At 37.5% G+C, this 16,418-nt stretch overlaps 1 protein-coding gene across 1 annotated transcript in view; it reads left to right on the plus strand.

Annotated features, from left to right (window-relative positions):
- The window catches only part of SEC23A (SEC23 homolog A, COPII component), a 67,467-nt gene extending 61,411 nt beyond the window's left edge, over positions 1-6,056 (plus strand). Inside the window, exon 20 of the mRNA XM_012767059.3 lies at positions 3,759-6,056. Within this exon, the coding sequence (XP_012622513.3) occupies positions 3,759-3,848 (90 nt within the window). The 3' untranslated portion in view covers positions 3,849-6,056. The remainder of the gene's footprint in view (positions 1-3,758) is intronic.
- Positions 6,057-16,418: the final 10,362 nt, after the last annotated feature.

Consider the following 16,418-nt stretch of genomic DNA (forward strand, 5'->3'; position numbering starts at 1 on the left):
ATTTATAGTAGAGACGGGGTCTGGCTCTTGCCCAGGCTGGTTTTGAACTCCTGACCTCGAGCAATCCGCCCGCCTCGGCCTCCCAGAGTGCTAGGATTACAGGCGTGAGCCAGCATGCCCGGCCTGAATCTATACTGTTTTAATCACTATGCTTTTTATGTACTCTTATTTAATTGTTTAAAAATGTCTATAAGTTTAATACTATTAATCCTATTTTTCAGAAGAGGAAATTGAAGCTTATATAAATTCAGTGTCTTACCAAGATCACGTAGTTAAACTATGGCAGGGTCCAGATGTTATGTTATGTTATGTTATGTTATGTTATGTTATGTTATGTTATGTTATGTTATGACAGAATCCACTCGGTTGCCCAGGCTAGAGTGCTGTAACATTACCCTAGCTCACAGCAACCTTGAACTCCTGGGCTCAAGTGATCCTACTGCCTCAGCCTTCCGAGTAGCTGAGACTACTACATGCATGTGCCACTGTGCCTGGCTAATTTTTTCTATGTACTTTTAGTTGTCCAGGTAATTTCTTTCAATTTTTTTTAGCAGAGATGGGGTCTCACTCTTGCTCAGGCTGCTCTCAAACTCCTGAGCTCAAATGATCTGCCCACCTCCCAGCCTACAGTCCAGATTTTAACTCAGGCCTTTCAGACTCAAGATGTGAAGTTTTAATAATTAAGTTAATTTGATTATTCCAATTTAGGGAATTAACTTTAGCAGCCAGGCATTTTACTAAAAATTAATGAAATCTAGTATCTTAGGAGTTTGTTAGAAATCCAAGTACCTAGTGATAAGTATTATCCATGAATGGCCTGAAGAGGGCACCACTGCAACACACCTTCTGTGATAAGGTCCTAGAGGCCTCTGTTGCTCTAGTGCTTCATATACTAAGTAATGTAAAGCTTGAACCATTCTGCCTAATCCTGGATATTTTTTAAATAGAAAAGGGGCCCAATTGAAAAATTGAGATCAATCAATCAACTGCTAATTTTTGATAAAATTGAGTTGAGCATTAGTATTTATAATTTCAGATAAGAATTCTGCGGTATATAAATTAGAAAATCCATGACTAGGATAAATAGATCTGAGGTTGGGTGACTTGAAGTGGAAAACAGTTGTAAAATGAAAAAAAAAAAAATGGCCTAGTTACAGGAAATAAAAAGCAAGCCACCAGGTTATTATTGATTTAGGTCACATTTTTGAGATCTTTGCATCTCTGTGTTAACTAGGAATATAGAATAAAGAGAAGTATTTCAGTGTTATAATAGGTTTTTCAAAAGAAGGAATAATAAGGCAGGGCGAGGTGGCTCACGCCTGTAATCCTAGCACTCTGGGAGGCTGAGATGGGCGGATTGCTCAAGGTCAGGAGTTCGAAACTAGCCTGAGCAAGAGTGAGACCTCCGTCTCTACTATAAATAGAAAGAAATTAATTGGCCAACTAATATACATAGAAAAAAATCAGCCGAGCATGGTGGTGCATGCCTGTAGTCCCAGCTACTCAAGAGGCTGAGGCAGCAGGATTGCTTGAGCCCAGGAGTTTGAGGTTGCTGTGAGCTAGGCTGACACCATGGTACTCACCCTAGCCTGGGCAACAAATCGAGACTCTGTCTAAAAAAAAAAAAAAAAGAAGGAATAATAAAATGGCTAAAACATGTTGGGTGCCTGGTATTGTTCTACTTGCTGTATACAATTTAACTCATTTAATCATTGCAACAACTGTGTAAGATAGATCTTGCTATTACTCTTATTTTACAGATTAGGAAACTAAGACACAGGTTAAGTGACTTTCTTCTTCAAAGACATATGAGGCTAGGCTCGGTGGCTCACATCTATAATCCCAGCACTTTGGGAGGATTATTTGAGGCCACGAGTTTGTGACCAGCTTTGATATCGTATAGAGGCCCTGTTTCCACCAAAAAATATATTTTTTAAAAAATTAGCTGGGTGTAGCAGTGTACCTGTTATCCTAGCAACTTGGAAGGCTGAAGTAGCAAGATTGCTTGAACTGGGGAGTTTGAGGCTGCAGTGAGCTATGATCATGCTATTGTACTCTATCCTGGGTGATACAGTAAGACCCTGTCTCTTGAAAAAAAAGTCATATGGATAGTTAGTGCTTTTGCCTCCCTGCATTATCAAGTTGTTTCAAGTTCTCATGAATTAACATGATAAAATTGATTTTCCTTTATTCAGGAGAGGTTATAGCATGTCTGTAGCTGTGCCAGACCAGAACCATAGTAGCTATATATTTGCCACTAACTTGCTGATATCTTTTGAAAATTACTTAATTTCCTATTTTAGACTTTTTATATACCGTGTTTCCCCAAAAATAAGATAGGGTCTTATATTTATTTTTCCTCAAGAAGACACCGTAGGGCTTATTTTCAGGGGATGTGTTACTTTTTTAAAGTAAGCTACAACAAGCTACATGTATTCAAATATAGTTAAGTCGTCATCTTCTGGAATATCATCATAACTCTCCAAATCCCGAATTCCATCCTGAATTTCTTTTTTTTTTTTTTTTTTTTTGAGACAGAGTCTCGCTTTGTTGCCCAGGCTAGAGTGAGTGCCGTGGCGTCAGCCTAGCTCACAGCAACCTCAAACTCCTGGGCTCGAGCGATCCTTCTGTCTCAGCCTCCCGAGTAGCTGGGACTACAGGCATGTGCCACCATGCCCGGCTAATTTTTTATATATATATCAGTTGGCCAATTAGTTTCTTTCTATTTATAGTAGAGACGGGGTCTTGCTCTTGCTCAGGCTGGTTTTGAACTCCTGACCTTGAGCAATCCGCCCGCCTCGGCCTCCCAGAGAGCTAGGATTACAGGCGTGAGCCACCGCGCCCAGCCCATCCTGAATTTCTTGCGACTCTATTTTCTTTAGAACCATTGGCCCCAGTCTCTCATGTCGAGCAATAGAGCTCTCATGGGGCAGATGAGAAGGGCTGCTCATCTTCTTTACCGCTCCGTGACAAAATGCATGGGTTGTGCAGATAGGCTGCGTAGCCACGGCCATCACAAGGTCTTATTTTCAGGGTAGGGCTTATATTGCACAAATACTTAGAAATCCTGCTAGGGCTTATTTTATGGGAAGGTCTTATTTTCAGGGAAACACATTATTTATTAATAAATAAGAAATTGAGTATCAGAAGAAAATTTAAAATTCAGATATAAATTCTTCGAGAAATATTTTCTCTTGGTTTAGTAAAATTTCATTGTTAATGGATTAGGTTACCAAGGTCATTCTTTGAACATAATTTTTATTAAAATTGATGTTAGAAATTTCCCCAAACTCTTGTTAATTATCTAGACTCACAGAAATCAATTAAAATGACTTGAAAACATGATAAGCATAGTTTATTTTAAAAATGATACTATGAGTTTGTTTCTTTCCAGCTGGCCTTAAAATGCCAGGGACAAAGGGTCTGGAGGTCAGGCTGTCTTAAAGCCCCAACCCTCTAATCACATCATTGGTCTTTCTGGTGACCAGCCCTCATCCTGAGCCATCTACTCTCATAGCATAAACTCAGATGTAGTCCCATCAGCCTATGAATGACAAAGATACTTCTATTGCTTAGGGAATTCTAGGATGTAGAGTCTCGATTCCAGAAACGAGGGACAAAGGCCAGTTAGATTATTCTTCATTCAACAGGAGCAAAAGCATTATTTTACTTAAAATGATTTCCTTGTCTATTTTAAACATTTGCTTATACATTCCAAAGCTATGTTTTAATTATAGCTAATCTTTCTTTTCCTTTAGGAATCTGGAGCACCTATTCTAACAGATGATGTTAGTTTACAAGTGTTTATGGATCACTTGAAGAAACTTGCTGTGTCAAGTGCTGCCTGAAGTGCTAAACATTTAAGGACATTTAAGAAGATAAAATAATATTCCAATTTCATTTTTTCCTTTTTCAATTTATCTGTGGAAACCAACAGAGATCTCTCTCTAGACTTTTTTTTGTTTTAGTATAGTTTGAGACAACATAAGGAAAAATGTTCACGTTTGTAGATTAAGCTGGAATATAATGAGAGCAATAAGAACAAATTTGTTTTGCCTGCCACAGTATTATAACTGGGTTTAGAAATTTGAGGTCTTTATAACTGAATTATGTTTGAGGGTAAAAATAAAGTCTGCCTTATACTGCAGATATCTCACTCATTTGTATATTGCAGACAAATGCAAAGCGGCACTGACTGTCCTTGCTGACATTTTAGAAACTTGTTTCTTAATTTTAGCCAGAAAGTAAAAAAAAAAAAAAAAAAAAGTAATGATAAATGTGAACATTTTTCCTTACTCCACTTTTTGTGATTTTCAGCTCTTACGTATACACTTTTTCTGTACTTAGTCTGTTAAGACAGATTTATTTTTATGATGATTTGTTTAGGAATTATTTGACTTTATAATGGTAATTTTCATGAAGATAATTTAATGGTTTTTGGGTAGATGGAAAAGTAGTTTAGAGATAAAAAGTTTTTGGGGGTAATGATCCCACACTGACAATAAATGTGAAATTTCTACAAAGTACCCAACTTATGTGGTAAAACATGATGATAATTTTTTAAAAGGGAGATAGACAATAAATCATTTTGTCAGAGTGCATTTTAGTAAGCCTTTGCAGTAAAATGACTCTTGTAAGCTACTAAACCAATTTGGTTTTCACTGCATGGTTTTGTTGTTTCCCCTTGTTTTTCTGAGGTAAATTTTATATTATATTCTTCAGTATTTTAACACTACTTTGGGAGTTTACACATTACTTTGTTTTTGCTTCCTTTTTGTGAAATTTATTAAGTTGTGGTTCTTTTTGAGACAGTATTATGTAATGTTTGTTTAATTATGTCATGTGGTGATGCTCAGTTCTATTTTGATTTATTCAGTAGTATCATTCAGTTTTATCATTTAAAGTTTACTTATAGCAAATATGTTTACATTGCTAAAGCCAGATGTGTTTTGACAATGAAATTTATGTATCAAGTACTGCAAATAAAAGGTGGTGCTATGATATATTATTAGAAGGACAAGTTTTGATGATTGTATTTGCATGAACACAATCATATGATGGTAAAACAGAAACTTAAGAAAAAATTGTTTATATGATATATTCAATTAGCTTAAATAAATTACTTTGTTCTGTTTTATTTGAATTGGACTGTGCTAGGCCTAAATGCCAATAAAATATACTTTTCTCTGGTTTTTTTTTATGCTTATTTTGAAATCTAGTAAAGCCTAAGAAGCCTAATGTAAAATTAGAGCATTTAAAATCTAATAGTGGATTTAAAGTTACCCATTTAAAAAATAACAGCTTTATTGAGATATAATTTACATTACCATACATATTTTCATAGAGTTGTATAACCATTACCACAATTAGTTTTAGAGCATTTTCATCACAGTGAAAATAGTTATTCATTTTTGCTATAAGGTTAGTTTGTTTTGGAGTTCACATGTTTTGAAAAGAGGAAAGATGATGTTACCTGTTTAATTTACTTGGCCCCTTAAATTATGTTCATTAAGAATGCTATCTTGAGGCTTGAGTAATAAGATGGTACTTACCCCTAAACTGTCCTCTACTTCTAAATCATTTATAGCTGAAAGTGCTAACATACTAACATGTATTTAAGGGATAAGGATAAACAAATATATTAACATCATACCCTTTTAGCTTACCATTTAAAAGGGTCTTGCTCTGTCACCCAGGCTGGAGTGCAATGGCATGGTCATAGCTCACTTTAGTCTCCTGGGCTTAAACAGTCCAGTCCTCCTATCTCAGCCTCCGAGGACTACAGGTGTACAACCATGCCTGACTAAAACCATTTTTTGTTTGGTAGAGAGGGGGTCCTGCTATGTTGCCCAGGCTGGTCTTGAACTCCTTGCCTCAAGTGATCCTCCCTCCTTGACCTTCCAAAGTGCTGAGATTACAGGTGTGAGCCACCATGCCTGGCCATCCTGGGTCATTTTTGTGTATACTTTAGCTACTTCTAAATTGTTAGCTATTTAAATAGACTGCTGGGAAAATGTTTAGCCCTTGTCTTATTCCATTGAGGCTGCTAGAACAAATACCTTAGACTGGGTAATTTATAAACAACATAAATTTATTTCTCACATTTCTGGAGGCTGGGAAATCCAAGATCAAGGTGCCAGTAGCTTTGGTGTCTGGTGATGGCTTTCTTCTTCATAGATGGCACCTTCTGTGTGTTCTCAAATGGTGGAAGGGAGAGAAGTGAACCAGCTCTCCCAGACCTCTTTTGTAAGGGCACTAATCTCATGAGGGCAGAGCCCTCATGCCCTAGTCACCTTTAAAGGCCCCACTTCTAAATACCATATTGGAGATTAGGTTTTATTGTATGAATTTTGAAGGGACCCAAACATTTAAACCATAGTACCCCTTTAAAGAATTTAGAGTGGGTAAAGAATATTTGCTAAATTATCAACAGCACAGAGAGGCTTTGGTATATTACCCAGAAGTATTTTGGAATTCATTCTTTTTCTTTTTCTTTTTTTGAAACAGAGTCTCCCTCTGTTGCCCGGGCTAGAGTGCTGTGGCGTCAGCCTAGCTCACAGCAACCTCAAACTCCTGGGCCCAAGGGAGCCTCCTGCCTCAGCCTCCTGAGAAGCTGGGACTACAGGCATGTGCCACCATGCCCAGCTAATTTTTTCTATATGTTTTTAGTTGGCCAATTAATTTCTTTCTATTTTTAGTAGAGATAGGGTCTTGCTTTTGCTCAGGATTATCTTGAACTCCTGACCTTGAGCGATCCGCTTGCCTGTCTTCCCATAGTGCTAGGATTACAGGCGTGAGCTACCGCACCTGGCCCTGGAATTTATTCTTGAACCTACCACTTCTATTGGCATAATCTGTAAAAATAACCCGAGACCTCATCTACTGTGTTACCCTGAAAATAAGACCTACCCATAAAATAAGCCCTAGCAGGATTTCTAAGCATTCATGCAATATAAGCCCTACCCTGAAAATAAGACCTCGTGATGGCTGTGGCTATGCAGCCTATCTGCACAACCCATGCATTTTGTCACGGAGCGGTAAAGAAGATGAGCAGCCCTTCTCATCTGCCCCAGGAGAGCTCTATTGCTCGACATGAGAGACTGGGGCCAATGGTTCTAAAGGAAATAGAGTTGCAAGAAATTCAGGATGGAATTCGGGATTTGGAGAGTTATGATGATGTTCCAGAAGAAGATGACTTACTTAACTATATTTGAATAAATGTAGTTTGTTGTAGCATACTTAAAAAAAATAACACATCCCCTGAAAATAAGCCCTAGGGTGTCTGTCTTCTTGAGGAAAAATAAATATAAGACCCTGTCTTGTTTTCGGGGAAACATGGTATGTACACTTATATTTTGGTGTAACAGGATAAATTCTTTTGTTTGCTGACTTCAAAATTGAGCTGACATTTGTTTATTTAGTTCCCCGCTTGATAAACTTTCCTCTCATATTCTCTAACTCAGAGACTGCATCTAATGAATGTACTTAGTTATCCAGTTAAGACCAGAAACCAAAGAATCATTTTCAACTCTTAATTTTCCTCAACAGCTTTAGTAACCGAATTCTATCAATTCAACCTCTCTAATATCTCCTTAATCTATTTACTGTTCACCATCTTACTGCTATTCTACCTTCAGTGTAACTCACCTGTTTTGGTGTAATAGCCCTCTCGTCAGTCTGCTTTCCCCGGTGTCCTCTTCTTCATTCCTCTCTTCAGTTCACTTTCCACACTGTAAGAAGGGTGCTACTTTTGAAATGAAAATCTGATCATGTCACTTTCCTTGTCCATAATAAAATCCAAACAAGTTGGCCTGGTAAGATTGTATACATCACATCAAGTTTCCCCTAGAAAAAAATGACACAAGGACACAGTTGAAAAGATGTATTGGAGAGGAGTCTCTAGTTCTACTTAGGTGTAATATTTGGGATCTATATAGTGAAAAAGCAAATATATTCTTACTGATGTTACAAATTAAATACTGTGGCTTATTGCACTTGGTCTTATTTTAAATGAACATTTTTTTTCAGTTATTTTTCAAACAATGCTGACAAATTAGGATTATTTTCTGACACTGTCTTTACATTATTTTCATTCTTCATGTCTCCAATATACATACATGTATATGTACTTTTCATACTTTTATATGCTTGATTTGTATTCATCTTGACCCATTTTATCAAGTAATTCTACAGATGTTTCTATTTTTCTTGTTTGTTTTTTAATAGTTTACCTTATGAAACAAAAGCATTCTCCTTTCTTCTGTTAATTCTCCCTCCTTTACCAATTGAAACAACAGCTTGTCTAGGCTTAATGTGTTATTAATATTATCCAGTGAATGTAATGGTTACCAGGTATGCAATAGTAAAGTTACATTACTAAATAAATCTATAAATTTTCCCTCATCTATGGATTATATTGACCAGTATCTTTTGTTGCTTTTTTCTGAAATTTGATTCTTTATTTCTACTGTAAGTGGCTATTTTCTTATATTTTGTTGTCGCCTAGTTCATAACCTTGTTTACATTTTCTGTGTGCTAATTTTCAAGGAGCAGTTTTAAAGCTCAATGTTTCACTGTGCATTGTTCAAGCCTGATTGAGACTGTTGGCAAATATTTTAGGTTTTGATTAACCTTATCTAAAACTTCATAGCAGGAAAAACTTCTAAATTGTACTACTGATGCAATGATTTATATTCTTGGTTAGTCCTTTATTTTTCTGAGACGGAGTCTCACTCTGTCACCCTGGCTAGAGTGCAATGGTGTCAGCCTAGGTCACAGCAACCTCAAACTCCTGAGCTCAAGCGATTCTCCTGCCTCAGCCTCCCAAGTAGCAGGGAGGCTGAGGCAGGAGGCCTGTGCCACCACACCTGGCTAATTTTTCTGTTTTTAGTACAAAATGGGGTTTTGCTCCAGGCTGGTCTCAAACTCCTGACCTGAAGCCATCCTCCCACCTCGGCTTCCCAGAGTGCTAGGATTATAGGTGTGAGCCACTACACCTGCCTAGTCCTTTAGTTTTAAACAGCAGTTGAAAAAGACAAATTCAATTGCAAAGATATTAAAATTCAGTAAAAAATTCCACGTGTGAACTAAAATTTGCACTTACAAAACAATTACATTTCAAGGGTCATACTGTTGCTGTTCTAAAATTTAATCACAAACTCTTAAGAGATCATATAGATTGACAGAACTGTTTCTTCATCTTTGTAATTATTATACTATTGTTTATTTTGAACGTACTGTTCAAACACCATGATATATAGTACCACAGGTATTACAAACACAAACTGCAGCTCCAAGGGAGTGGAAATGATTAAAAAAATGTTACTATAAAAAAAATAAATAAAAGCATTTAAGGGAAAAAACATGTTACTAACTTACCTTCTAAATGTAAGGGTGTCCCTGTATGTTGGGGCAGATTCAGAAAACTGGGAGTTTTCTAAATTAAGTTCCATGTAGAACACAATGTTTATTAAAGGATAGGTTATAAAAATGTTACACATACATTATTAAAGCTTAGCAGTAACCATAGAAATATAGATCTTAGGCCAATAAAAGTGGTTTTCAGGTTGGGGTATTTTATCACTGACATTTGTTTAGAATTGCTGGCACAGGGCGATAATAAAACTCAAACCTGCTGTTTATCCTTGTTACACCACCATTTGGAAAGCAAGCAGCTTTGATTTACTCATGAATTAAGAAATTTCAATGAAAATTATATCTGGAATCGAATAATAAGAAGTGCTATATGGGCCGGGCACGGTGGCTCACGCCTGTAATCCTAGCACTATGGGAGGCTGAGGCAGGTGGATTGCTCGAGGTCAGGAGTTCGAAACCAGCCTGAGCAAGAATGAGACCCTGTCTCTACTATAAATAGAAAGAAATTAATTGGCCAACTAATATATATAGAAAATATTAGCTGAGCATGGTGGCATGCCAGTAGTCCCAGCTACTCGGGAGGCTGAGGCAGGAGGATTGCTTGAGCCCAGGAATTTGAGGTTGCTGTGAGCTAGGGTGATGCCACGGCACTCACTCTAGGCTGGGCAACAAGGGAGACTGTCTCAAAAAAAAAAAAAAGAAGTGCTATATGACAAAACTTGTATTAGGGGAAAAAGGATTATTACACAGAATTATGCTGTTTTAAATGTAACTGGGGAAAGAATTTAAAAGAAATGAATGTTGCATTCAACCCCCCCCCCCCACCAAATAGCAAAGGACAACAAATAAACCTAAAGAAAGAAAGGGAAAGGAAATAATGGTCAAATCTAGAATTTCAATGAGATGGAAAATAAAACGAATCAATAGAGATGTTCCATGAAACCTAAAAGGTGGTGATAGCTTGAAAGTCTTAATAAAACAAACCCCTTTCTAAAGCTTAGAAGGAAATTCAGTGTCAGTTCTTCTAAGAGTGAAATAAATGCTTTTTAAGAAATGAAAGTCTTAAATGAATACTTACTAAAAAATTTTGGTGTAAGCTAATTAAGAAGCATAAGTCTTTTTTTTTTCTTTCAGCATTTTATGGGGGTACAAATGTTAAGGTTATGTATATTGCCCATGCCTCCCCTCCCCCCTCAAGTTAGAGCTTCAAGCAGGACCATCCCCCAAATGTTGCACATCTCACTCATTATGTTTGTATATACCCATCCCCTTCTCCTCCCTCCCACCTGCCCGACACCCGATAAATGTTATTCCTGTATGTCCACTTAGGTGTTGATCCGTTAATACCAATTTGCTGGTAAGTACATGTGGTACTTGTTTTTCCATTCTTGAGATACTTCACTTAGTAGAATGGGTTCCAGCTCTATCCAGGAAAATACAAGAGGTGCTATATCACTGTTGTTTCTTAAAGCTGAATAGTACACCATGGTATACATACACCACATTTTATTAATCCACTCTTGTATCGATGGGCACTTGTGTTGTTTGCACAACTTTGCAATTGTGAATTGTGCTGCTATAAACATTCGAGTGCAGGTGTCTTTTTTGTAGAGTGTCATTTGATCTTTTGGGTAGATGCCCAGTAGTGGGATTGCTGGATCAAATGGTAGATCCACTTGTATCAAAGAAGCATAATTCTTTAATCGTTTAATGACCAAGTTATCTTTTCCTTTAATGAACTTAAGGTGAGACTTGATGTTACAATCATATATTTACCACTCATGAATGTAGAAGTAGTTACAAAGTAGAGAAACTGGAATTTTCTTTGTTTTGTTTTGTTTTTTTGAGACAGGGTCTCACTTTGTTGCCCCAGTGTAGAGTGAGTGCCTTGGCATCAGCCTAGCTCATAGCAACCTCAAACTCCTGGGCTCAAGCGATCCTCCTGCCTCAGCCTCCCGAGTAGCTGGGACCACAGGCATGCGCCCCCATGCCCGGCTAATTTTTTCTATATATATTTTTTCAGTTGGCCAATTAATTTATTTCTATTTATAGTAGAGACGGGGTCTCACTCTTGCTCAGGCTGCTTTCGAACTCCTGACCTTGAGCTATCTGCCCGCCTTGGCCTCCCAGAGTGCTAGGATTACAGGCGTGAGCCACCGCGCCCGGCCGAGAAACTGGACTTCTGAAGTTAAAACGGTCCATCGAGGTAATCGAGATCTCCTTACCCAATTCATTCAGGAGTCCTCCCACAGTATCATATTGGTCATCTGACCCTTGTAAAGTGCTTTCAGTGACAAGTCAAACAACATAGCTCTAAGTTGCTGAATGCTCTGAGTGACTTACACTTTTAGAGAAAAGATAATAATGTTACTGAGTTGGAAAGGATTCATATATGACATACCAAAGTAAGATTTGTCCAGAATTGTATGGAGAAATTAGTTAAATTCATTTTACACGATAACCATTGGCCTACAAAGCCATCTGGCACGTTCTGATACTGCCATTAAAGCAGGGCAGGCAGGAGGTGATTACTAATTAGAAGAATGCTCCCAAGCAGGGCATTGTGGACACATTGTCTACATAACTGTATTGGGTTGTTCCCCAACCACAAGAACCGTAGAATTTGCACAGAGAAAAGTATCTGTTTCCTGTGGGAAATGTGGCTCGCTCTGCTGCGGGGGAAGCGGCTGTTTTCTGAACTGTGTCAAGACCTTGCTCAGCTGCCCTAACAGGGCAAAGAATCTACAAAATGATCCTATGTATACATTTAACCCGTCTTGGGGACTGCACTATTTGTTTGGGGAAAATAAGGAAATCCACAAAATCAACAATTTTCGTAGGGATTAGATCTTTCTCTAAGAATAACAAATCTGGAGATTACTTATGAGTAGCAGTAAAGATGTCACTTTGAAGTGATAAGTGTACTGATTAAAGAACCCCCAATAAGGAAGGATCACATTTCACTTTATTTAGTGGCTTAGAAGCCTTTCTTTAAGGCAATTTAAAAATAACTTAATCTGCAGAGGTTTAAAAATTAATCTTCTTGAAATCCTTGTGAGATGCTGATAGGTTAAGTATTCTACATGCTTGAAAACATTTGTGAAGAAATAAAATTCAACAGAGATGAGAGAATCAGAGCAGTGCTTCTCAAACTTGAACATGCATAGGAATCACCAAGGTATATTGATAAAATGCAAATTTTGATCTAGTAGGTCTGAGATTTTGCATATTAAAAAGCTCCAGATAATATCAGTGCTCTTGCTGCTACAGATTACAATTTAAATGACAACATCAGCTAAGAGCAACATTGTCATGTTTTGGGGCTTCCATAGGAAGAAGTCTTGCAATTAGTTGGAAATTTGCATTCTGGAATCAGGAAACTCAAGTTTGGGAACCTTATACATAAGTGTAGAATTGAAAGCTGAAGTTACAAGACTAGATGAGATTGCTCTTTAATTATTTACTAAATACTAATAAGGTAGGTGGGGAGCATAGAGTCAGACAGTCTTTGTCTGTTGAGCACAGATTATGCCATAATGTATGATCTCTTGCAATGTTTAATTCTAAAATTCTATTTTTAATGAGAGCATTAAGCCTACTGATTTATCAAGTATATCTTTTCAGCAAGGAAGTATTTCTATTAAAAAGGCTATCAAGTTGCTGAAATATTAATGGTAGTACAATATCATGTAACTGAAGAGAATATTTTCATTGAATTCTGGGTTTTGATAATGCCCAGAATTAGGTTCTGTATTTTAATAAGGATGTTGAGAAAATAAGATCCTGAGTAATAAATTTTGAAGTGGCTTAATTAATAATTGTCTTCAATTATCTTAAGGAAGATGTCTCCCATGTTTTTTAGGATCATGAAATAGATCACTATGAAATGTTCTTAAGTATATTTATTAATTGGTTAGATAATTATATGGGGTAGATAGACAAGGGTCTCCCTGGAGTTAGAAAAATAAATTTGACAATCTCTGCGCAGACTTAGGACAAACAGACTTCTGTTTTGTGTGTTCGTTGTGTGGTGGCTCTCTTAATCTTCCAATATATTTACAGTGGGCCTTTTGAATTATATTTACTTACTGAGTGCCATACGCACTTCTGACATGGCTTGTTATAAATGACTGTAATGATTAGTTTCCATTTGAAGTCTAAAGTCCAGCATGGTTTCAGGGAGCTAAATGTTTTATTATTGCAGGTTCTTTGGCAAGAACATTCAGTGTGCCTGCTGTGCTTAATCAGCCTACATATACGGTGACAGCTACATCTGCTTCTCCATCTGCACCTTTCGGTTTTAAGTCGATATCATTAGTTGTAACATTTAAGAATCTGCCTATATCTACTGAAGAAAACTAACTGGATTGAAAAATCTTTCCCATTCTGTAAGACCTTCCACGAAAAATTAAATAGTAGCTCTGTGGACTGAAGTGGGGATTTCTTATAATTATAATAAATAGATTATTAAAGCTGTGATTTTCAAATACAGGTATGTTTACACATGTCCAGAGCTTACTTTTATTTATTAAGAAGAAGGCACAAGCCTGAGCAAGAATGAGACCCTGTCTCTACTAAAAATAGAAAAAATTAGCCAGGGGTGAGGTGGGTTGGGTGGCATGCACCTGTAGTCCCAGGTACTTGGGAAGGCTGAGGCAGGAAGATTACTTGAGCCCAAGTGTTTGAAGTTGCTGTGAGCTAGGCTGACACCATGGCACTCTAGTCTGGGTAACCCAGTGAGACTCCATCTAAAAAAAAAAAAAAGAAGAATATAGTCATAAAATAATAATGATGTAGATATGCTGTATGTTATATATGGCTCTGTTTCTGTAATAGATAAAATCAGTTAATAAAATCTAATCTAGATTAATAAAATCTAAAGTTATCTGTACAGAGTAAAAAACGCGAATCCTTAACAGTAGTATGCTAGACATCATTTATCATGCCCACATCCTCTCATTTGCAGCTCTGTGCTGAACTAAGCAGCCAGCCTCACTCTCTTCTTTAAGCAAATGGGTAGAATAACGTTTCCTAAGGGCATCTAGTCTGTGGACTGGCTGCTGATCTATGAAATGACTTGGCATGAAAAAGTTTCCCTAGTAAGGATAATGTAATTAACCAGACTAATTATACTCTCCTTGAAAAGTTGATAGGAAGACACAGGGAGCATCAGCCTTTCTGTAATGAGAGGAAAAATGATAAAGCAGAAACAAGGAGTGGAAGAGGCGTATTGATGGTGGAACATCAGGGTGAAGGTCCTTCTGCTAGGGCATGGTTCCTAGATGGCACTGCATCTTGAAGCATGGCTATTTCTGGGATCCTTTCACCCTTACTCCCAAGTGTGCTCATTTGGTACAATAAATCCCCGTTATTTGAGATGGGTTAAACTTATTTGTGAAACAAAGAGCACAGTGATCATGAGGATTTACCTTTTGATCTGCCCGTGTTGCAAAGTATAGGGATTCAATATGCAGAAAATGAATCAGAAGTGAAACGTGTGGCACATTGGGACACAGTTCCAGAAGATGCACTATTTACCATACTTGTCCATTCAGAACAGATAAGGTTCATGTGGTCTAGGTGTCTTTCTAGTGATATCCAACAGGATTACTAATGTGCAGCTTTCTGAAGACAACAGAAGATTCACCCCACACCTTTTTAACTAGTGCATTGAATGAGCAGGGGACATGGACTGTAATTATGAAAGCTATTGCATTTTTGTCTCCAATTGTCCCTTTATCTTCAGTATAGGTCACATTTTCTTAATATGTTATTTTGACATCTTAGCCCAACCCACTTTTATCCACAAGAAGAATATAAAATAATACACAAGAAATTCTGTTATCATTCTCTGGTTCTTCTCTCTGGGATATTTGTTAATCGTATGTCTTGGGAACAGTTCTGTTCTCCCATGTATCCTTCCTCCAGGACATGGAGATTTTCTACTGAGTCCCACCCGCTCAACTCTTGCCTCATGGTGTTTGCTCTGGGATGTACGGTTCTTCCTTCAGTGCCTTTATTCCTAGTGACAGGATTTGCTTGTAAACTGCCTATAATAAACCTTAAGAGCCAAATCTTTATCAATTATTTAATTATTATTATTTTTTTTAGAGGCAGAGTCTCACTCTGAAGCCCAGAGCAGTGGCTCTATCATAGCTCACTGTAACTTCAAATGCCTATGCTCAGGCGATCCTCCCATGCTCAGGACATCCTCCAGCCTCAGCCTCCCAAGTAGCTGGGGCTATAGGGTTGCACCACCATGCCCAGCTAATTTTTATTTTTTTAAATATTTTGTAGAGATGGGGTTTGCTATGTTGCCAGGTTGGTCTCGAACTCCTAGCTTCAAGTGATCTTCTTGCCTTGGCCTCCCAAAGTGCTGGGATTATAGGCATGAGCCACCATGACCCACCTTTATCAACTAATTCTAACAAAAGGCTATGTGTGCCTCCAAAATGCTGGACAAGGCCATCTGCTCTGCTTATTAATAAAAATGGTGACATAATGCTGCAGCTTTCTACAGAATATTGCGTGTTTATGTTCTTTCTGTTGTTGGGTCTGCCCTGAAGTGTAGGGATTCTTTGTGGGCAGTAGCCACAGGAAGGGTGTTTTAGTGAAGACAGTCCCTCCTTGCTTGGCATTTGAGCCCAAAATGGACACTCCTTTGCACAACTCTGTGACACCTTGTGTAACATCACTAAGTGTTTTTTTTTGCAATTGCAGCTAAAAAATAGCTCAGGGATATTATCATTTAATAATTTTATATGCAATAGTATGTAGGTTATGTAAGTGCTGATAGACTGGAGATAAAAATGATTTATAGAGAGCAGTGCCTTGTGCTAAAAATATCAGTTGCTGATGGTTCTAGAAAGTTAGAAACAGAACTAACCTACCACTCAGATATCTGCAAGGAGAGAGGCATAAAGTATTTAATCAATTATCCTCCCAAAAAACTCCCTGGAAAGAAAATTGTAATTTCATTTCAAATAATCAATGAAAGATTTTTCCATGTGTTAGATGACTCAGAGTATATTGTTCTTTATTTC

This window comes from Microcebus murinus, chromosome 6 (genome assembly GCF_040939455.1).
Source record: "Microcebus murinus isolate Inina chromosome 6, M.murinus_Inina_mat1.0, whole genome shotgun sequence".
Lineage (NCBI taxonomy): Eukaryota > Metazoa > Chordata > Mammalia > Primates > Cheirogaleidae > Microcebus > Microcebus murinus.